Source organism: Oncorhynchus masou, chromosome 5 (genome assembly GCF_036934945.1).
Source record: "Oncorhynchus masou masou isolate Uvic2021 chromosome 5, UVic_Omas_1.1, whole genome shotgun sequence".
In the NCBI taxonomy this organism is placed as follows: Eukaryota; Metazoa; Chordata; class Actinopteri; order Salmoniformes; family Salmonidae; genus Oncorhynchus; species Oncorhynchus masou.
In genome coordinates, this window is record NC_088216.1 from 24,539,830 (window position 1) to 24,562,360 (window position 22,531).

General features: G+C 43.5%; 1 protein-coding gene and 1 pseudogene across 1 annotated transcript; both read left to right on the forward strand.

The window, feature by feature from the left end:
• The first annotated feature begins 53 nt into the window (after window positions 1-53).
• Window positions 54-8,417, forward strand: LOC135537423 (TBC1 domain family member 24-like). The gene is made up of 8 exons (XM_064963595.1): window positions 54-575; window positions 838-1,213; window positions 1,402-2,058; window positions 2,385-2,540; window positions 3,082-3,145; window positions 3,235-3,333; window positions 3,541-3,862; window positions 4,182-8,417. Exons 1-8 carry the CDS (start codon window positions 152-154, stop codon window positions 4,358-4,360), a joined length of 2,277 nt encoding a protein of 758 aa, XP_064819667.1. The 5' UTR covers window positions 54-151; the 3' UTR covers window positions 4,361-8,417.
• Window positions 8,418-11,376: 2,959 nt separating this feature from the next.
• LOC135528534 (cilia- and flagella-associated protein 52-like) lies at window positions 11,377-21,940 on the forward strand (annotated as a pseudogene).
• Window positions 21,941-22,531: the final 591 nt, after the last annotated feature.

A 22,531-nucleotide genomic window follows, 5' to 3' on the forward strand; every position in this document is an offset into this window, starting at 1 on the left:
CGGTCACCTGACCAACTGACAACTGTGTATAAAACCTACATCCACAGGGCACATGGAAAACATTGGGAAGTATACCACCACTGGAGACTGTCTTGTCATTGATATAGAGGAGAACTTGACATTTGCAGAGGAGAATACTGTACTAGGCAGCATGATCCATGTTTCAAGAACACCCAAGTTCTCCACTTGTGGGACTATAAATTTAGACCCGTCTCCTATGGAAACAACCACTGACCCGGACCAGAACTTGAGCTCAGCAGCCAGACACAGAAGACCCAGGTCCCATTCCTACTACAGCCCAGAGGACGCCAAAAAGTATGGCATAGAGACGGCAACAGATGAGAACGTTGTCAGGCCACGCTCCAGGTCTTTCTATAGTTATGAGACGTCTGAGCTCCACAGAGAAGGGAACTTTACCAGGTCCAACGCCATGAGGCCGAGATCCAACTCCCTGGAGAAGAGTGGGGACAGGAAGATGGAGAATAGTGCGGATGGGAATCAGGGGATCATGGCTCGGCTCAACAAGAGATCCAAGTCCAACACCAACAAACACTTGCCATGCAGAGATCTCAATGGTATGCAAATTACAGTATGTTTAAAAGTGTCTGATTTATGTTTATTTGACCATTTATGTTTCTTTTTCTATTTTGCCATATTCCTAGTGTTATATGAAGAACAGAGGGGAAAAATGCAGAATATGCACAAACACAGTGTATTTAATACAAAACAAGAATGTTACTGTGGATGGACACAGATCTATAACAATTAACTTATTAAATAATACATTTATTAATTATGATGTTAGTAGCTAATTTTCTTCCTTCCTCTCTCCAACAGGCAGAAGAGGCAGTCTGAAGGGTGTCCCTATGATGACCATCTCTGAATCAGAGAACTGGGAGATCAGCTCCTGTTCTGGCATGAAGTATGGCCAGTTTGTGGACTGGGAGAAGATCGACCCTGAATCTTCAGAGCGCTACCAGAGGATTCTGAAGTCGGACCACCAGGAGCTGAAGACCATGGGTCGATCAGGGTTCTGGGCCATGCCCCATACACTAAGGGCCAAGGCCTATTATCATATAATTCATGGTATCAACTGCAGGTCCATCAACCCGGATCGAGATCGTTACCAGGATGTGGCCAAGAAGCTCTTCGGGGAGCAGAAGATGAGCACACACCCGTTCCCTGAGTACATGGATGATGGCGTGATCCCTAGGTACTGGCTATGAAGCTATCAGAGAAGAATGGTTCAGATGATCAAATCATGATCAAATCATTTTTGTCATTAAACTTTGATAGGAGAATCTGAAGTTGATCATGCTTTTTACAATATTGTATGTACATTATGTTCTGTTCATAACATAATAACATAGCAAGTATCTTTGTTATTCTTCGCACCCCCAGGTACTGCCTCAATGAAGCTGGTCTCAATTCTGTCAAAAAGATCCTCCTCTGCATCGGCAAGCACTTTCCGGACATCAACTTCTGCCCAATCCTCCCAGCCTTGGTGGCTCTCCTCCTGCATTTCAGCGAAGATGAAGCCGAGTGCTTCCACAGTATCTGCCGCCTTATCGCCTACAATGACCCCAACAAGCGCTACATCGACCAGACATTCCTCACCTACCGGGCCTCCTGCATGACCTTCGGCGACTTGGCCAACAAGTACTGCCGCGGCATCCGCAAGCTCATCGCCAGCTCCCACCAGAACCTCTTTGAGTTCTACTCTGATTGGATCATGTGGATCTTTGCCGACCTCCCCTTCACATACGCTATCAGGGTCCTGGATGTCTATCTCCTGGAGGGTTACAAGGTTCTCTACAGGGTGGCTCTGGCTCTTCTCAGCTTGTACAAGGTCTCGGTTTCGTCTCGTGTCGCCGACGTGGAGGACTTCAGGCGAGACATGAAGAGCTTTGTAGAGAATGTGGCACGTCACTGCACGGTGGAGAAGCTGCTGGAGAGGGCCTTCAGTATACAGCTGGCCACGCGGAGGGAGCTCAACCTACTGTTCAACGCGAACAAGGACTCGCTCATGCAGAAAGGCATCAGTATCCACCAGAAGCGGTGAGGGATTTCTTTGAGAAAATGTTTCTACTCTTGATGAACATCTAATTGGTCCACTCTCTGTTAACGGAAAACAAAAGATAGCAAGCCATCACCAAGTCAGCCCTATTCCTCATAGGACGATTATGACAGATTACTTTCAACCCACTTTGTTATAGAGATGCTACCGTTGTTCTACCAAACTATACCTAGATACGGTATCCTTTTGAACTATAAACCGTTTACAAATCTATACTTTCTGAGTTTCTTTATATTTATCTGAAATTTGAAGATACGCTTAAAAACAAATATTTACATTCTCAAACTGTTTTTGTTCCTCCATAAAGGCAGTCATGCCAGGTAGTGGATTTTGACAGCTTCAGCTCCAGCGTTGTCACAGGGACAGAGATGAGGATTGTCTGGGCCTGGATCCCTGAACGCTTTGCCCTCTTCAATCCCAAAAAGCTGTTCAGCACCAACGAACATGGCCGAAGCCTGGCCTCGTAAGTGACTTTTATTCATTGTTTTACCTTAGTAGTGAAGACATGTACATTCAGCAGCCCAGAACTGTCTACAGTAAATGCAACAGCACAGAGCTGTATAAACTCGCATTAGGGTTCAGTTTCATAATAATGAAAGGCTGTATTGTTAGTATCAGTAACGTTTTTGCGTTGAGACGCCAATAGTTATTTTTCTCCACTATGAGGAATATCTATGCATGTTGACTCTGATGTCCTTCAAAGAGTTTGATTGGGATTCTCAGACTTTCCCTTGTCACTGCGCTGACACGTACCTGCCTCAGCAGACATGCTTTTGAATTGGTTCTAGCCATACACAGGGTGGTCGTGACAGGATGTGATGACCCCAATTAAAAGTCTGACCCTGACCAGGACGTGACCCCTCCATTGAACTTTGAACTTTCACCCCCATAAAGACATTCCAAGGGGCTGGGATTGTTGAATAACCGTTGTCTAAAAACATTACAAGTTTCATTGCTATTGTTCACAGTGAGTGCTTAAAGTCATTTTTTTCCCTCATTTAAAGATTTTATTCCTGTGTTGAGGGGCATGAGCCAGCGATCTTGCTTCTGAAAACTGTGGATGAAGAGGTGAGTTTACAGTAGCAGAAAAACTTTTTTTGTCTATTTTTTGACACTCAACTAGATTCTATGCAGACTTCCCCTGTGTCACTCCACAGGTCTGTGGTGCCTTCCTGTCGACAGATTTGATTGAGCGGAAAAAATATGATTCAGAAGAACCTGTGTATTTTGGGACTGGGGAGAGCTTTGTTTTCACGGTGAGAGAAATTACAATCTACAGATCTGAAAAGGCTGGTTTTGCAAATGTTTTTTCCTTTGATTTTGATCAATTGTGTTAGCGTAAAAAATACTGGTTGAAATCTTTACTGATTGTGCTGTCGAAGAACACAGGCTCCATTTCTTTCCCATGTCAATCAGTCAATTCAGGAACTTAATTGTTCATTCTTAATTCATTGGTCTTTCAGCTTCGTCCAGGCATGGAGCGCTACCAACGGGCTGTGGTTAACATTACGGCCAAGAGACAACCTTCTCCAGACCTTCGAGCTGCTCGGGTCTGTGTATACACTTCCTCTGGTAAAGAGGACTCCTCCTCTACCCCACTCTCCACCACCTCTACTACCAACCACACCACCCTGACCTGTCCATCCGGGACCCTCCAGGACCCCAGCTACCTGACCATCCCCTTCACCGCCTCCTCCCCCGGACCTCTCTCCCCCTCACCCAAGAGGGCCAAGGAACAAGGGGCCTCCATGTTCATCGCCGGAGACCACGAAAGGCTAGTCATTGGTAAGCTGCTCATATGTAGGCTAAATGGTTTGCTGTTCAGAGTTGTCAGTATAGTGTCACAAGGAGTGATCCCGGATAGGCCTGATTGTCTCAGGAGCATTATTGCAACGTACGAGAGTTTTTGCAGTGACTTTGACAATGGTGGTAGGAAACAGCTTAGGGTTTCTCACATGGCCTATTCTTTGTATCCACCCTTTGTATTCTTTGTGTTGATGTCAACATTACTGAGAAGTGCAGCAGCTAGAAGTGGGCTGCTGTTATTACTGTAAATTCAATGCTGACATATTTTACAGTGAGCGTGATATGTTTGTCTCGCCAGGTGGCGATGGGGGTCATGCTCTCTGCCTCCAAGCTGATCTGGAGGGGGGCTACACGGAGCGATGTGACACCTTCGAGAGCGCCCCTCTCTGCAAGAGACACTTCAAGATCCGATCACTGGAAGTGTGGGGAATTCAGAACTCTATCTCGTTCTCACACTACTTCTCTTACTGTCATTAAAAGAGGAGGCTGACATATGTTTTCCCCTCTTATATGAACCTCCTAATTTCTCCTAATTCTATTTCTCCTAATTTCTCCTAATTCCATTGTCCATTTGATAAGACTGTATTTTTCTTAGTTATGTGTGTTGATGACAATGACCCATAGGCTAAACTAAACAGGGTTTTTACAGTGCATTCGGAAAGTATTCACACCGCTTGACTTTTTCCATATTTTGTTACGTTACAGCCTTATTCTAAAATCTTTTTTCCCCTCATCAATCGACACACATAATGACAAAGCGAAAACAGGTTTTTAGACATTTTTGTAAATTTATTCAAAATAAAAAACTGAAATATAACATTTACAAAAGTATTCACACCCTTTACTCAGTACTTTGTTGAAGCACCTTTGGCAGCGATTACAGCCTGGAGTCTTCTTGGATATGATGCTACAAGCTTGACACACCTGTATTTGGGGAGTTTCTCACATTCTTCTCTGCAGATCCTCTCAAGCTCTGTCAGGTTGGATGGGGAGTGTCGATGCACAGCTCTTTTAGGTCTCTCCAGAGATGTTAGATCAGGTACAAGTCCAGGCTCTGGCTGGGCCACTCAAGGACATTCAGAGACTTGTCCCAAAGCCACTCGTGCGTTGTCTTGGCTGTGTGCTTAGTGTTGTTGTCCTGTTGGAAAGTGAACCTTCACCCCAGTCTGAGGTCCTGAGCTTTCTGGAGCAGGTTTTCATCAAGGATCTCTCTGACTAGTCTCCCAGTCTCTGCCGCTTAAAAAAATCCCCACAGCATGTAGCTGACATCACCATACTTCACCGTAGGGATGGTGACGCTTGGCATTTAGACCAAAGAGTTCAATCTTCATCATCTTGTTTCTCATGGTCTGAGAGTCCTTTAGGTGTCTTTTGGCAAACTCTAAGCAGGCTGTCATGTGTCTTTTACTGGCTTCAGCTGGCCACTCTACCATAAAGGACTGATGGGTGGAGTGCTGCAGAGATGCCTTCTGGAAGGTTCTCCCATCTCCACAGAGGAACTCTGGAGCTCTGTCAGAGTGACCATCGGGTTCTTGGTCACCTACCTGACCACGGCCCATTTTCCCCCGATTGCTCAGTTTGGCCTGACGGCCAACTCTAGGAAGAGTGTTGGGGGTTTCAAACTTCATCCATTTAAGAATGATGGAGGCCACTGTGTCTTGGGGACCTTCAATGCTGCAGACATTTGGTACCCTCCAGATCTGTGCCTCGACACAATCCTGTTTCGGAGCTTTGCTGACAATTCTTTTGACCTCATGGCTTGGTTTTTGCTCTGACATGCACTGTCAACTGTGAGACTTTATATAGACAGATGTGTGCCTTTCCAAACCATGTTCAATCAATTGAATTTATCACAGGTGGACTCCAATCAAGTGGTAGAAACATCTCAAGGATGATCAATGGAAACAGGATGCACCTGAGTTAAATTTTGAGTCTCATAGCAAAGGGTCTGAATGCTTGTGTAAATGAGGTATTTCTGCTTTTTATTTTTAATACATTTGCTAAAATCCTACAAACCTTTTTTTGCTTTGTCATTATGGGGTATTGTGTGTAGATTGAGGGGAAAAAATAATTGTATCAATTTTAGAATAACAAAATGTGGAAAAAGTAAAGGGGTCTGAATACTTTCCGAATGCATTGTATTTGAATTGTATGCTATATTTGTTTGTTGATTATTCATATACTTCTCGATGAATGTGTATATTTGTGCATATATTAATAGGGTTGCAAAGGGAGGATATAAGTGGCCTTCAGAAAGTATTCACATCCCTTTACCTTTTCCACGGTGTTCTGTTACAAAGTGGGATTAAAATTGATTTAATTTCAATTTTTTGTAAAATATCTACACAAAATACTCTAATGTCAAAGTGAAAGAAAATAAAAGCTATCATTATTATTAGAAATTAACCCAGCAATACTTGTTGATTAAATAAGTATTCAACTCTCTGAGTCAATACATGTTACAATCCCCTTTGGCAGCTATTACAGCTGTGAATCTTTCTGGGTAAGTCTCTAAGAGCTTTGGACACCTGGATTGTACAATATTTGCCCATTATTCTTTAAAAAAATTGTGTCAAGCTCTGTCAAGTTGGTTGTTGATCATTGCTATACGGCCATTTTCAAGACTTGCCATGGATTTTCAAGACGATTTAAGTCAAAACTGTAACTAGGCCACTCAGAAACCTTCAATGACATCTTGGTAAGCAACTCCAGTGTATATTTGGCCTTGTGTTTTAAGTTATTGTCCTGCTGAAAGGTGAATTTTTCTCCCAGTGTCTGTTGGAAAGCAGACTGAACCAGGTTTTTCTCTAGGATTTTGCCTGTGCTTAGCTCTATTCCATTTCTTTTTATCCCCCCCCAAAAAACTCCCTAGTTCATGCCGATGACAAGCATACCAATAACATGATGCAGCACCACCATGTTTGAAAATATGAAGAGTGGTACTCAGTGATGTGTTGTGTTGGATTTGCCACAAACATCATATTTAGGACAAAAAGTGAAATTCTTTGCCACATGTTTTGCAGTATTATTTAGTGCCTCGTTGCAAACAGGATACATGTTTGTGAATATTTTTTTAAATTCTGTACAAGCTTCCTTTTACTCTGTCATTTATGTTGGTATTGTAGATTTATGTTTGTGTTGTTGATCCATCCTCAGTTATCTCCTATCACAACCATGAACTCTAACTGTTTTCAAATCACCATTGACTTGGTGTATTGATACTCCATCCAAAGTATTAAATTAATAACTGCACCATGCTCAAAGGGATATTCTATGTCTATTGTTGTTTTTACCCAACTACCAATAGGTGCCCTTCTTTGTGAACGATGGGAAAACCTCCCTGGTCTTTGTGGTTGAATCTGTACTCTAAATTCACTGTTCAACTGAGGGACCTTACTGATAATTGTATGTGTGGGGTACAGAAATGGGGTATTACACACAGAATGAATCCATGCAACGTATTGTGACTTTGAAGCACATTTTACTCCTGAACTTATTTAGGCTTGCCATAAGAAAAGTGTTGAATACTTTATTAACTCAAGACATTTCAGCTTTTCATCTGTTATGCATTTCTAAAACTGGCTCTGTCTTCAACCTAGCTCCCTGTCTATCTCCCTGGCAGTGATCAATCCATAGAGTTTGGAATTAGAATACTACAATGGACATGAACCTTCTTATGATGGTAATATAAAGTGGGACATTCTGGTAAGGGAGTTGGTCAACCATGGTTTTGCCAATGCTTTGATACGGGTGTAAAACAATCAGTTGATGATAGGACTTAGACAAATTGTAATTGCAACAAGTACTGCTATTGTATCATATAATAACAATTTAGAAGAAAATGCAAATGTAGACATTTATTATGGTCTGTTTATGTGAAAGGCTAATTATACAGAAAACGTGTATACAAACTTTATAATTATATGACAGTATTTTAGGTTGCCAACACGTATATTACATGATTTCTAGCATATCATTTGCCTTACTTTTATTTCCCTGCATAAGTAAAAGCAGGAAATGCATCACCTATGCCTTTACTGCATATTCATTCCAGATTGTTTTGGATTTCTCCCTGACCACAATAGCTTCCATTTTCACTTCATTCTGGATCTTTTTAATTTAATAGGATCTCTAGCCATGTCTCGATGGAATACAGCTTCTGTCAAATTGACTTCATTTTACAGGCTTGGAGACTTGGTGAAAAAATAGGTGCAATATTGTTGAATCATGGCTGGAGATGCACTAGGGATTCCACGGCTTGAGCTGGAGGCTGTAATTGGGTTCAACGGTAATGTATAATATCATAGCAGGCTATGGTAGCTACTAGTTACTAACGTTACTGTTGCTTGTTGCCAGTGGGGGTTTCAGCTGGTTTGTCATCTTTTCAATGTGTTTAAATATAACTCAATTATTTGTAATGTGCTGTTCAGTTTATGGAAAGTATTTGGAAGTTTCCTTCAAAACTCTAATCCACCCATGTTGAGGGGTGGGGGTGTGTGTCTTTTTTGTCAATAACAGCTGGTACGCGATATCTAATATTAAAGAAGTCTTGAATTATTGCTTGTCTGAGGTAGAGTACCTTATGATAAGCTGTCGACCACACTCTATCACACTTCTCATCTGTATTATTCGTAGCCGTCTATTTACCACCACAAAGTGAAGCAGGCACTAAGACCGCTCTCAACCAACTCTATAAGGCCATAAGAATACAAGAAAATGCTCACCCAGAAGCGGCGCTCCTAGTGGCCAGGGACTTTAATGCAGACAAACTTAAATCAGTTTTACCAAACTTTTACCCGCATGTCACAACCAGGGAAAAATAAATCCTAGACCACCTTTACTCCACACACAGGGATGCATACCAAGCTCTCCCCCACCCTCCATTTGGCAAATCTGACCATAATTCTATCCTCCTGATTCCTGCTTACAAGCAAAAACTAAAGCAGGAAGTAGCAGTGACTCGCTCAATACGGGAGTGGTCAGATGACGTGGATGCTCCACTACAGGCCTGATTTGCTACCACAGACTGGAATATGTTCCGGGATTCATTCAGTGGCATTGAGGAATACACCACCTCAGTCATCGGCTTCATCAATAAGTGCATCAATGACGTTGTCCCCACAGTGGCTGGACGAACATATCCCAACCAGAAGCCATGGACTACAGGCAACATCCGCATGGAGCTAAATGCTATAGCTGCTGCTTTCAAGGAGTGGGAGACTAATCCGGACGCTTGTAAGAAATCCCGCTATGCCCTCAGACGAACCATCAAACAAGAAAAGCGTCAATACAAGATTAAGATTGAATCCTACTACACCGGCTCTGACGCTCGTCGGATGTGGCCGACTTTGAAAACTGTTACGGACTACAAAGGGAAACTCAGACGCGAGCTGCCCAGTGACGCGAGCCTACCAGACGAGATAAATGCCTTTTATGCTCGCTTTGAGGCAAGCAACACTGAAGCATGCACGAGAGCACAAGCTGTTCTGGATGACAACGCTCACGGTAGCCGATGTGAACAAAACCTTTAAACGGGTCAACATTCACAAAGTCGCAGGGCCAGACGGATTACTAGGACTTGTACTCAAAGCATGCGCGTACTGTCAAGTGTCTTCACTGACATTTTCAACCTCTCCCTGACCGAGTCTATAATACCTACATGTTTCAAACAGACCACCATAGTCCCTGTGCCCAAAGAAGCGAAGGTAACCTGCCTAAATGATTACTGCCCCTTGGCACTCATGGCAGTAGCCATGAAGTACTTTGAAAGGCTGGTCATGGCTCACATCAACAGTATCCTCCCGACACCCTATACCCACTCCATGTATTGCGAGATCTTGGCCAACATCCTCCTTCCCTCAGTAAGAGCATTGAAGAAGGGTCGTGGCTGGGTCTTCCAGCATGACAAAGACCCGAAACACACAGCCAGGGCAACTAAGGAGTGGCTCCGTAAAAAGCATCTCAAGGTCCTGGAGTGACCAAGCCAGTCTCCAGACCTGAACCCAATAGAAAATCTTTGGAGGGAGCTGAAAGTCCGTATTGTCCAGCAACAGCCCCGAAACCTAAAGGATCTGGAGAAGGTCTGTATGGAGGAGTGGGCCAAAATCCCTGCTGCAGTGTGTGCAAACCTGGTCAAGAACTACAGGAAACGTATAATCTCTGTAATTGCAAACAAAGGTTTCTGAACCAAATATTAAGTTCTGCTTTTCTGATGTATCAAATACTTATGTCATGCAATAAAATGCTAATTAATTACTTAAAAATCATACAATGTGATTTTCTGGATTTTTGTTTGAGATTCTGTCTCTCACAGTTGAAGTGTACCTATGATAAAAATTACAGACCTCTACATGCTTTGTAAGTAGGAAAACCTGCAAAATCGGCAGTGTATCAAATACTTGTTCTCCCCACTGTATGTGAGAATGCTGTTCATCGACTACAGCTCAGCATTCAACACCATAGTGCCCACGAACCTCATCACTAAGCTAAGGACTCTGGGACTAAAACCTCCCTCTGCAACTGAATCCTGCACTTCCTGACAGGCCACCCCTAGGTGGTAAGAGTAGGCAACAACATGTCTGCCACGCTGATCCTTAACACTGGGGCCCCTCAGGGGTGTGTACTTAGTCCCCTCCTGTATTCCATTTTCACCCACGACTGTGTGGCCAAACACGACTCCAACACCAGCATTAAGTTTGCTGACGACACAACAGTTGTAGACCTGATCACTGACAACGATGAGATGGCCTATAGGGAGGAGGTCAGAGAACTGGCAGTGTGGTGCCAGGACAACAAACTCTCCCTCAATGTGAGCAAGACAAAGGAGCTGATTGTGGACTATAGGAACAAGCCCCCATTAACATTGGTTGGTCTGTAGTGGAGCGGGTCAAGAGTTTCAAGTTCCTTGGTGTCTACATCACCAATGAACAATCATGGTCCAAACATACCAAGACAGCCGTGAAGAGGACACAACAAAACCTTTTCCTCCTCAGGAGACTGAAAGGATTTGGCATGTGTCCCCAGATACTCATAAGGTTCAACAGCTGCACCCTCAAGAGCATCCTGACTGGTTGCATCACCGCCTGGTATGGCGGTGATGCTCGGAACCTTGTTTTTGGATTTCTGTGTTTGGCCTGGTATGGTTCTCAATCAGAGGCAGCTGTTTATTGTTGTCCCTGATTGAGAACTGTATTTAGGTAGCCTGGTTTCAGTTTTGAGTTGTGGGTGATTGTTTTCTGTGTCTGTGTCTACCATACAGAACTGTTTCGTGTCGTTCACTCTGACTTGGATGGAGAATGATTAAATAAATAAAATGTATTATTAATACAAAGATGTCAATTCAACGTCTATTCAACGTAATTCCATTGAAATGATGTGGAAACTTTGTTGTTTTTGGTCATTTAGTGTTCTGTGTATTTTATTAATCATCATGAACACTTACCACGCTGCACCTTGGTCCGACCTCTCTTACTCCTCGTCAGAGGAGGACGAAGATGAACGTTACAGAATCACCCACCACCAAAGGACCAAGCAGCGTGGTAACGGGCAGCAGCAGCGATCTCAGGACTCCTGGGCATGAGAGGAGATTCTGGACAGAAAGGGACCCTCGGCACAGGCTGGAAAATATCGCCGACCCAAGGCTGAGCTGGAGGCAGCGAAAGCCGAGAGGCTTTGGTATGAGGAGGCAGCATGGCAGCGCATCTGGAAACCCGAGAGGCAGCCACAAAAATGTATTGGGGGGAGGCACACGGGGGGTGTACACGGGGAGTGTGGCGAAGTCAGGAAGGAGGCCTGCGCCAACACCCCGTGCTTACCGTGGAGAGAGAGAGGGACCGGGCAGGCACCGTGTTTTGCCGTGAGGCGCACGGTGTCCCCGGTGCGCAGGCATAGCCTGGTGCGATACATAGCAGCGCCTCGTATTGGCCGGGCCAAAGTGGGCATCGAGCCAGGTGCCATGAAGCAGGCTCAGCACATCTGGTCTCCAGTGCGTCTCCTCGGGCCGGGGTAAATGGCACCAGCCTTATGCATGGTGTCCCCGGTTCGCCAGCACAGCCCAGTGCGGGCTATTCCACCTTGCCGCACTGGCCTGGCTACGGGGAGCATTCACCCAGGTGAGGTTGGGCAGGCTTGGTGCTCGAGAGCTCCAGTGCGCCTTCACGGTCCGGTCTATCCGTCACCACCTCCACACACCAGCCCTCCGCACCAGGCTGTCTCTCCGTCTCCTTCCTACAGGTGCTCCGGCCTGTCCAATGCTGCCAGACTCTCCCTCCTGCCCAGCGCTGTCAGAGTCTCCCGTCTGTCCTGAGCTGCCAGAGTCCCCCGCCTGTCCTGAGCTGCCAGAGTCCCCCGCCTGTCCTGAGCTGCCAGAGTCCCCCGGTCAGCCAGGAGCTGCCAGAGCCGTCGGTCAGCCAGGAGCTGCCAGAGCCGCTGGTCAGCCACGAGCTGCCAGAGCCACTAGAGCCATCATGAACACTTACCACGCTGCACCTTGGTCCAACCTCTCTTACTCCTCATCAGAGGAAGACGACGAACGTTACAACCACACAATTAGCCAAATCTGCTAAATAGCGCAGCTAATAACTCTATATAAAAATACTGTGATCAAATAAAAACAATACAATAAAACAAATTAGGAGAATAAATGATAAAAAATGTATGTTCATGATAATTTATACACACTTTCTACCTGGTATTAGTAGTTTAGATTCAGAATGGAGCATTTTTTTGCGTCCCATTCAAAACCTCCCGCGACCCACCAGTTGAGAACCACTAGTTTATATCATCTATCTAAAACTGTCATGCTGCATCCATACTGTAGCTTAGCCTACACATTAGACTGGCTACATTTCTTCAGCCCCTCAGCTTCATGGCAAACAAAGAGGTGGGGCTGACATTTTGTATATATTTTTTTATTACAGAGTGGGCCTTCTTTTAACGCTATGTGTAGAAGTACATAAAGTACTCAATGTGGTATTCTGCCATTCATCATCTAACCCCCATAGAAAGGTTGAGTTGGAGGGGGGAGTGACGTCCATCGCTGTGAGAGGCGAGGGCCACCCGTTCTTTGCAGGAACGGAGGCGGCTCAGATCTACCGTCTCGGCTACACAGACTTCAAAGAGGAGCTGATCGCCACCAGTCACAACAATGCAGTCAAAGATGTGGCCTTCCCTTTGTGAGTGACACCCTTCAAAATATAGGCACCCATTTAGAGACAAGATTACATACTGTATGTGATTCACTTTTTCCCCCCACATTATTGTTTTATAGCACACATTCTATTATCACTACTACCTGATTGCCATATGTCACCTCAAATATATAGCTGTCTTTACCTATATCCACCTCAAACATAGTCTATGCTGTCAAGAGAAACTACCTCAAACAACATTGCTTTCGTCTACCTTCATGCTTTGCCGTCATTGCCCATTTACTCCCACTAGAGGGCGACATGACCATGTTTAAAGCATAAACATGTATTATTGACTATGGCTCTGGTACAAAGCAAATCCTCTTCCACAGACTGAAGTGCAGAATGACTGGTCACAAACTTATTCCAGTGATGATTCTGATTCTCTCTCAGTGGCTTGTCAGAGCTGTTTGCCACGTGTTCCCAGGATGACATCAGAGTGTGACACGCCGAGACCTCCAAGGAGCTGCTGCGGCTCTCCGTCATGATATTAATAAATGGTTTGATCCTCTACTGTACATTTTCATTCCAGCCATTTACAGCTAAGACACGTGTCCAATATGAGGAACTGAGCCCACAGTCTTCACAGTAGCCTGGGTGCCAGTCTGTTTGGGCCATCATGCCACTCCTTGCCACAGTGTTTGGCATGATAGCACAAAGATCTGGAACCAGGCTATCATCTCAACATATTACAGCACAATCTCAATATAGAAATACTTAGGAATGTCATGTATCGACTATTCCCATCTAATGTATTTTTCTTGTTCCTATTGTTTAACAGCCTGGAACGATGGGAAGATCCGTGTGTTTGCCCCAGAGACTGGCAGAGCCATGCTGGTCATCCACAATGCCCACAGCATGGGCGTGACTGCCATCGCTGGCACCAGGGGACTGCAAGAGGATCATTAGTGGAGGAGGAGAGGGACAGGTCAGATGGAAAGTCAACCTGGCATGACACAGGACACACTTTAGTCTATATTTAAATAGAGAACATAGATTAAGAACTACCAGTATCAATTAACCACCACATGAATGTGACATTTGTACAAATATTTGAAGCTCTTCTATTTCTCCCATCCTTCTCACAAAAACACTCCCAGAAAACACGTATTATTGCATACATATGTAGTGGTGTTCCTCAACGGCATCATTGTATTGAGTCCTAGTGCCAGTCTCTGGCCTGTTGCAGGTGCGTGTGTGGGAGATCCTCCAGGGCTGTCACCGGCTCATTGAGACCATGAAGGAGCACAAAGCCACCATCACCAGCATCAAGATCAAGAGCAACGACAAGGAGTGTGTCACCGCCAGCTTGGATGGGGCCTGCATCATCTGGGACTTGGTGTGAGTTCAAATGCACATTCTCATGTACTGTATACACACATGCATGGATGTATGCATGCTCAAATCTATAAACACATGTAGATGTGTAAGCAAGCACACACACACAGACACAATGTACACACACACACATACCCACATACACACACACACACCCAAACACTTCTATACCCCATACCCCTAATCCTTTATCCCTCTCTGTCTGATTGCATTGGCTTCCCACTGTGAGAGGCTTTCAACACACATCATTACTACCACTACAACTGCCACTACCATTAATACCACTCCTCCATTCATGTGTTTCCTGTATTCAACATTCAGTTCAAGTCTCTTGCTCTCCTTCTCCCCCCTCCCTTTCTCTCTCTCTCTCTCTCTCCCTGGTTCTCCTCTCTGTCTTCTCCTCTCCTTTCCTCCCCCTCTCTCCTCCTCCCGCTGCAGGCGTTTTGTGAGGAATCAGATGGTCCTGGCCAACACTCTGTTCAGCAGTGTGTGTTACCACCCCGAGGAGTACGAGATCACCACCAGTGGCACCGACAGAAAGGTTTGGAATTAGAAAAGACTCATAAAGTATTGGTGCCAAGACTCACTGGCACAGCACATTGTAGCTAGCTGATGATTTCTCTGTGCAGCGTATGGTCCCCATTCGCCAGTCATGGAAAGTTAGAGAAGCCTATTCTCTGTATTGAGGCATTCTTGTTAGTCTTCATCTCATCTCAAGATGAGCTCTGTTAGAGAGGCTAGTATTGATGTGCTGTAGAAAGGCCATGTCAAGCTTGTACACATGCGCGTCAGCTGTGTCGTGTTTTGAAATGTTTCCCTATACCTTCTTTACCAGTCATAATAAGCCACGATGTCGCAGTCCTGCTGCCAGGTGTCTGTAACACCTCTTTAAGCCTTGATTACCTATAATGAAAACTGAGTTACTTAAGGTGGGATCGGAGGTTCACAACAGCCCCGCTTCAATATGCACCGTAATATCCACTCATCACAAGCTCTACAGACTAATAAGGCCCGTATTGTTGGCTCAACACCATGCTGTGAGGTGAGGACAAACTGTGCTGATTAGCGAGCACTGTGAATGCGCTGAGGCTGAAAAAAAAGAGAGACTGAGAAAATGAGGGGAGGAAAAAAGAGCGAGAGAGACTAGAAAGAAAGTGCTCTGGCTCTCGCGTCTTCCTGCGGATGCGATGCCCGCCTATGCCATCCAAGTGCCCGTGTGCCAGATACACCATCTGCTCGCCCCAGGACACAGGCGCTCTGTCTGGGGTGAGCAAGCAGTAACACCCACAGATACACACACTGAAAGAAAGAGAGAGATAGAGGGGGGGGGACAGGAAGAGAGGGATTGGATGCAGCGGCACCTTGGCTCAGAGTTCAGTCAGTGGTAGAGGGTCTTTGGGGACAGCTTCACACTCTCCAGTCTGTCGGGTGGAAGGAGACAACAGAACAGACTACTGCTGCTGGTGGTTCTGTTGTGGGGTCATCCAGAAGCCTTGTGTGATGGTGACCCAGCACTCCTGTGTGTTGGTACCAGTTTGGGCTGATTGTGATGTAGGGCCATCAGGGTCTTGGGATTGAGCCTGTGGTATTTATTGTGGCATGTCAGTTATCAGACACATGGTATATAGGCTTCTGTGGCCTTCCCATTGTCCAGCACTAATAGGACAATAAAGACCTTCTGAAGTATTCAGTTTAAAAGAGAGCTCTTGAAAGTCCTATAACTTATTTATTTGACTCATGTCCTTGAGATGTTGGCGAGATACTGTATGTGTAAATGGATTAGCATGGTCAAATACATGGCTGGGCGTAGCGTCGGGATAAATGGAAGCCCACACAGTAGCTAAGAAGGCTATATCGGTGTACAGCCCCTCGTAAAGTGGGTTACTGTCCTCAGTGATATATTGCCTCAACATGTAGGTGGAATTACACAACACTACACACAACAGTGAAAATGTAGACTAATCTTGGCACAGCATGCATTTGTGTTTTCAACATACTGGTATTGAAATTACACAACGCATACTGTACCATAAGATTGCACAAAAGACTGGACATTTGATCTCAATTTGGCACAGTGGTGTAGCTTTCAATGCATTTTAATGGTTGTGTAGCTTTCAAGGCATTGTAAAGATTATAGGACCTATAGCTGAAGCTATCCTGCCAGGCAATTATTATTTAAAGTTCAATGGAGCCATTTTTTAAATCTCAATATCAAATCATTTCTGGGTAACAACAAGTACTTTACTGTGAATGTTTTACATTTAAATGGTCAATAATCATACGAAATTGCAGTTTGTAGCGTTGTTCGTTCTGTGTTGTGTACTTTTAATTAGGACGCTGCCACAACTGGAGGTCTGCTAGTTTAATTATTTTTTTATTTGCCCTGCACACGAAGAGACAACACACATTATGTTAACCCTTGGTGCGGTCCTAGCTCTCAGGCACCTTGAGAGCTGAAGGTCAGGCAAAAGAGCAATTTCTCAAGCAAGACTTTTGCTCGGACTGTCTGGGAGTGATCTGAGTAAGTGGACTAATTGGATGAGCCTAATGGAGGGATATGTAACCTGAAAACTAGTTGTTATTGGCAGAGACTTATACCGCCTGGCCAAAACTCCATCCCACCAAAACAGGCAGGAATCTCAAGCGGTCTTTTCAAACAGCTCTTACACTAAAAGGGCATTATTATAATTTTCCCAATTTTACAGTATTATTCCAACCTCATAGTGTGTAAATATATATAAAACACAGAACAGAACACAGCACTGTGCCTTTGAAGAAAGAATCATGTCATGTCATTTCAACAAGCCATGACACCCACCATCTCAGATTGTTCTGAAATTGTTTCTGTAGTAAGAAACCGGCAAGATTAGCATTTTTGAAACATTATTTTTGCTGAAATTAAATGTTAAATCTGAGAAATTAAGCTAATTGATTGCATCCAAATTGGCCATTTTAATTGATAGGATTCAGATAATATTCAATAAATATAATACCCAACATCCAACCCAACATCCGACCAAATCTCTTCTTATTAATGACAAAAATTAGGTATCCTAAAAAATTGTCTAAAGCCAACAACGGGCCCCACACACCCCATGCCAATCCCACCCCAACAACCAGTATACAGTATCAGTTCTCTGTTTGACAAGTAGAATGAAGCTGTGGCTTGGAGTACTGCTTCTCCATACTGTAATTTATTCCCTGTGAATCTAGTGATGTTTTTTCCCAACTGCTCAGAGAAATGAATAATTGAAGTCACTTGCATTAATTACCATAAAGAAGTGTGAAAGTCACATATTTTGACCACTAGATGCCGCTGTTCCTGCTATACCGCCACACTCTTTTGTCTATTTTGCCGGTCTCTTGTGTTTATTAAATAGATTTCCTTTGCAACTTTGGATAGAAAACCAATAGATTTGGCTCATTATGAAAATACATTGTGTGGTCATCCTCACAATTCAAGCCAATCAATTTAGTGTGTCCTTCTCTCAGCAACCTAATGCTTCAACCTAACTCTCCTTGAATAGGAGCCAGGTTCCACAGGAGAAGGGAGGGAACACAGATGGGTTAGGGTGACTCGGCCACTCTCACACAGGTGCTGGTCTCTAATAAGCCCGCCATGACACCAGGAGAGGGGAGAGAGGTCGTGACTAGATAATCAAACTGGATTTGAACCCATTCGTTATGACACAACACAAACTATACTGGAGAGAGGGAGCGTTGTGTCTGCTACTTGGCTAACTCTCCTCCCTCTCACTTTTTTGGCTGTGTCATATCTCACCTCATATGATAGCCAGTAATTTGATTAAGATTCAAATCATGTAAGCTTGTTGCTGCTTGTATTGAGGGGTTTTTCTTTCTTTCACTATGCTGACCAAAAATATTATTTCATAAAGTGAATGAATGCATGCAAAGAATGTTGGATTTCTCCATTTAATTTCAATCATATTAAAAAAAGATAATGTATGCATAAATAATGGTTGTTGGTCATTATGTTGACCATATGTTTTCACAAGGAATGATGCATGTAAAGAACCTTGAGCCTTTCCATTTTATTGAATTATACTGAAGAACAGTCCTGACTGTTGTGTATTTCTCAATAATGTCTTACAAATGTGTTTTCCAGTCAGTAAGCTTTTCCATTGAATTTGAATTATATTGAGGTACAAAAGTATTTTTTTTACCATCCCACAGAAATGTCTCTCTTTGGCTGCCTCTTTGCTTTAAGTGCTGTTTTTCATTCTTAAAACTATAAATACCTTGTTGTTTTTTTGCCATTTGTTTCTCTTCAAATCCCATTATTACAAACTGTATTTGATATGTCTTTGTGAGATTACATTTCCTCAGTCCATAATGCATTATGTTTGTGGTCTTACTAAGAGATGAAATCCAGTCCGAGAAGCTATTCTCATAAATGCGATTCTGAGCTCTCTCCCATGTAACATTGCTTGTTTCATTGCATACAACTGGAGCTTTTTTCTGATTGGCCGACACCTTTCTGATGAATCCTCTGAACTGGTTTATTCAGATATTCTCGTCATTTTCTCACTTCTGTGTGAGGAGATTGCGTTGGTTATTGTAATATTCACTCTATAGCCTAAACATTGACTCGTTGATGATTTAGATTTTCAGTTAATAAAGCCCATAATGCGTATAAAGAAATCATTCATTTCCAGGTACAATCAGTTTGGCCAGTTCCAATACTTAAAATCACAAATGGTTTAGTTATGTGCTGCCAGACAGTTAAGCTGCCAGTTTCCTCTTCCTTGATACCTCACATGCTGCATTTTAATGATGAAATTCGTCTGTCCTCTCGTTTGCGTCAGTTAGTTTGTAATTGTAATTAGCTTTGTCATAAAAATAACAAGAAAGGACCTCGCTTGTGTGTGTGGGGAGATTGTGGCGTTACTGTGAGGCTATAAATAAACTTCAAATAACAATTGAGCCTTTGAGAGACGCAAGTCTTTGACAGCTGCAAACCCTCGGGATGATTAACTCTCATTTAGAGTCACAAACATGTTGTTTTAACTGTGGCGGGCGCACAAAAACTTGATAGGATTTCTCCGGCCTCATTTACATATAGTGGAATAATGAAGATAGATAATTCAGTGAGGCAGAATTACTATACTATGAACGAACAGAAGACATACAAGGAGTGGCATTCATACTTACTATAAAACTGTGATGCATGGTCATTTTCAGAATTTATTGTAATATAACATAGATTCATTTATTTGACATATTCTGACAAGTTTTATATGTACAAGCTCTCTCATTCATATTCCATATAGCTGAATGGCCTTCTTCTTTCCCAGATTGGTTACTGGGAGGTGTATGACGACTCAGCCATCAGAGAACTGGAGGGCTCCCTTTCAGGAGCCATCAATGGCACATCTCACAGGACGAGCAGCACCTTGTCCTGGTACAGTACCCTTTACATTGGTTTTGTTGGCTGAGTTGAAGAGGTAGAGCATGAGTTGATTTGTGATCTCGCCAACTGTTTGACGTGACATAGACATAGGAGTTGGCACAGCTCCCAACAGATCTAGGACTAGTCTACTGTTGACTACTGTCATGACGTTGGCCTGGGGGTTAGGTTTATGACAGTCATAAATACCTCTTTCCCCCTTTTTCCTCTCTCTATGCTACTGATGTTACATTTGCAAACCCCTTGGTTAACAAAGAGATTCTGGGGACATCAGAAGGTGTGGGGAAATTAACTATATTCTGGTAATCTGACCAATTGAACATATGCGGTGATACTTAATGAATATGATGTCCGTTCGGTTGAGACATTCTCATCGATGATAAGATGACATAAACTCTACAGTGGAAAGTCTACACATCAAAGTTATCGGATTCACATGGAATTGTTGTTCAATTTAAATGTTTGAATATGAAATTATTTGTGATGGGATGAAATGTGATTTTAGCTTCTAAAATGTGAGATTTGGGTTTTCATAAGGTAGGGCTCTGCTCAATCAGTGGCCCGCCCCTGTGAAGGGACATGGGCTATAAAACTTTTCAAACACGCCCTCCTCTCCCTTCCTATATAAAGCCTTGATGACAATATAACCTCCTGTTCCGAGGATGTGAGGACGACGGTCCGATGTCAGAATGGTTCAGATAATAACTACAGAACGAAGCCAACAGCGTGAGCTTTGGTTGCGAATGGTATGAACTTTGAACTCTTATTCACTACAGAAGTGATACCTCCTAGCCGTTGAGTTAGCAACAGCAGCTGCAAACGCAGGTTAGGAAGGAACAGACAGAGTATCCCGTCTACCACACAACGATGTTACTACAACGTATGCAGTTTACCAGCAGAGACATTCTTCAAAGGACTCGGTTGGGCAACACGGCCTTCCATCTACCACCAACATACCGACGCGCAGCTCAGAGTATATATTTATTGCATTTTCCTTTTCCAAATGGCCGGTAATTTAGAATGCATAAGATACTGTATTTACGATAGCACAGCTTCGCCCTTTGTTCCTCAGTCTTCCCGCTCTTTCACTCAAACCCGGATCCTTTTCTTTTGTGTAACAAGCTGTCATATCTGTTCCGCCCGCTAGGGACGTTTTCCTTTATGACGTAATTTGTAATCAAGTTATGATTAATTATGTGTATGTGTAATTCTGTGTGATTAGTTAGGTATTTAGTAAATAAATAATTAAACACAATTTTGTATTGCTGATTCAACTTGTTAGCCAGGGTTCGTGAAGTTAACCAAGAATTTACAACTTTCAGATGAGACTGAATTAAAGTGACGATTAATATTGACTGCTATTGATGTAAGATATTACTAGGTCTTTAAGAGTTTATTCGGAAGATAACAGCTCTATAAATATTCTTTCATGGTGCTCCGACTCTCTAGTTAATTACATTTACACGATTAGCTCAATCAGGTAATATTAATGATGGAGAAATTATTTTATAGAATAGCATGTCATATCACTTAATCCGGCATAGCCAAAGACACGACACTACCATCGATCAACAACAGCACATGGTGTGTCCATTAAATATCCCTGTATCGACTCTCAATAGCTTGGGACTATCGTGAAGAGCACTTGGTTGAACGTGACTTCAGCATGCGGTTGGATCAATGTTCAAGGCTTTTCCATAGAAATAAACAAGATATATGTGTCTCTGCTTGTCCACTGCAGGTGGAGAAGCTGGTGAAGGTGTGGGACTACTCAGAGGGCGAGGTGACCCACGTAGGCGTCAGCCACAGCGGCAGCATCACCAGCGTCAAGATCTCCACCAACAACAGGAGCATGGTGAGCGCCAGTGTCGATGGGGCCGTGCTCCGGTGGAGGTACCCCCACCCCTCCTCTCCCTAGAGCGCCTTCCGGAGGCCAGGAGAACAGAGAGTCAAAAAACCCATGACCCTATGGCCTTTGACCCACACACCCTACAAACTTTTTACTTTTGAACTTGACCCTGCCCAGTCCCACTACACACCTGTCCCCACACCAAACAACTCTGAAGAACTCATGAACACTGAACATGCCCTTAACTCATGAACATCCCCTTAGTGCTATCATAGAGCAAATGTTTGGATATAATAAATGGATATCATTTTTATTTGTGCGATATTGACTGAAGTATGCATTACTAGCTACATTTTGCTTGTTGAAGGTAATTGCATAATTGTAGTGTGGTATTCGCCATATTCTAATAATGTACTGTATCAACAAACTTGGCAGACACACATGTTCTAATATGCATGGAATTAACCTAATAAATTGATGTAGGGACTCTTAACCTCATCAATACAAAGTTGGATATTGTAGTCACAGAACATTATAAAGATACTCATCTGCTCATTATAGCCTTGAATAGCATTCTCTCGGATCTTCTAAGGGAAGAACAGAAGTGATCGTGTCATCCCCATTTTTCCATTTACACACATGAATGTAAAAAGGCAGGCTACACAGTACATTAAATGCATATTTCATACAGATATGACTTATATGCATGTCATGTGGTAAAGAAGAGAAAGAGAGACAACGAGGCCCAGATTTACAGGCACTTTAGCACACCGCTGCTGTCAGCTAATCTATCACTAGAGATTCCCCAGAGACTTCGGTAAAGAAGTGGGTGGGTGTGTGTGTGT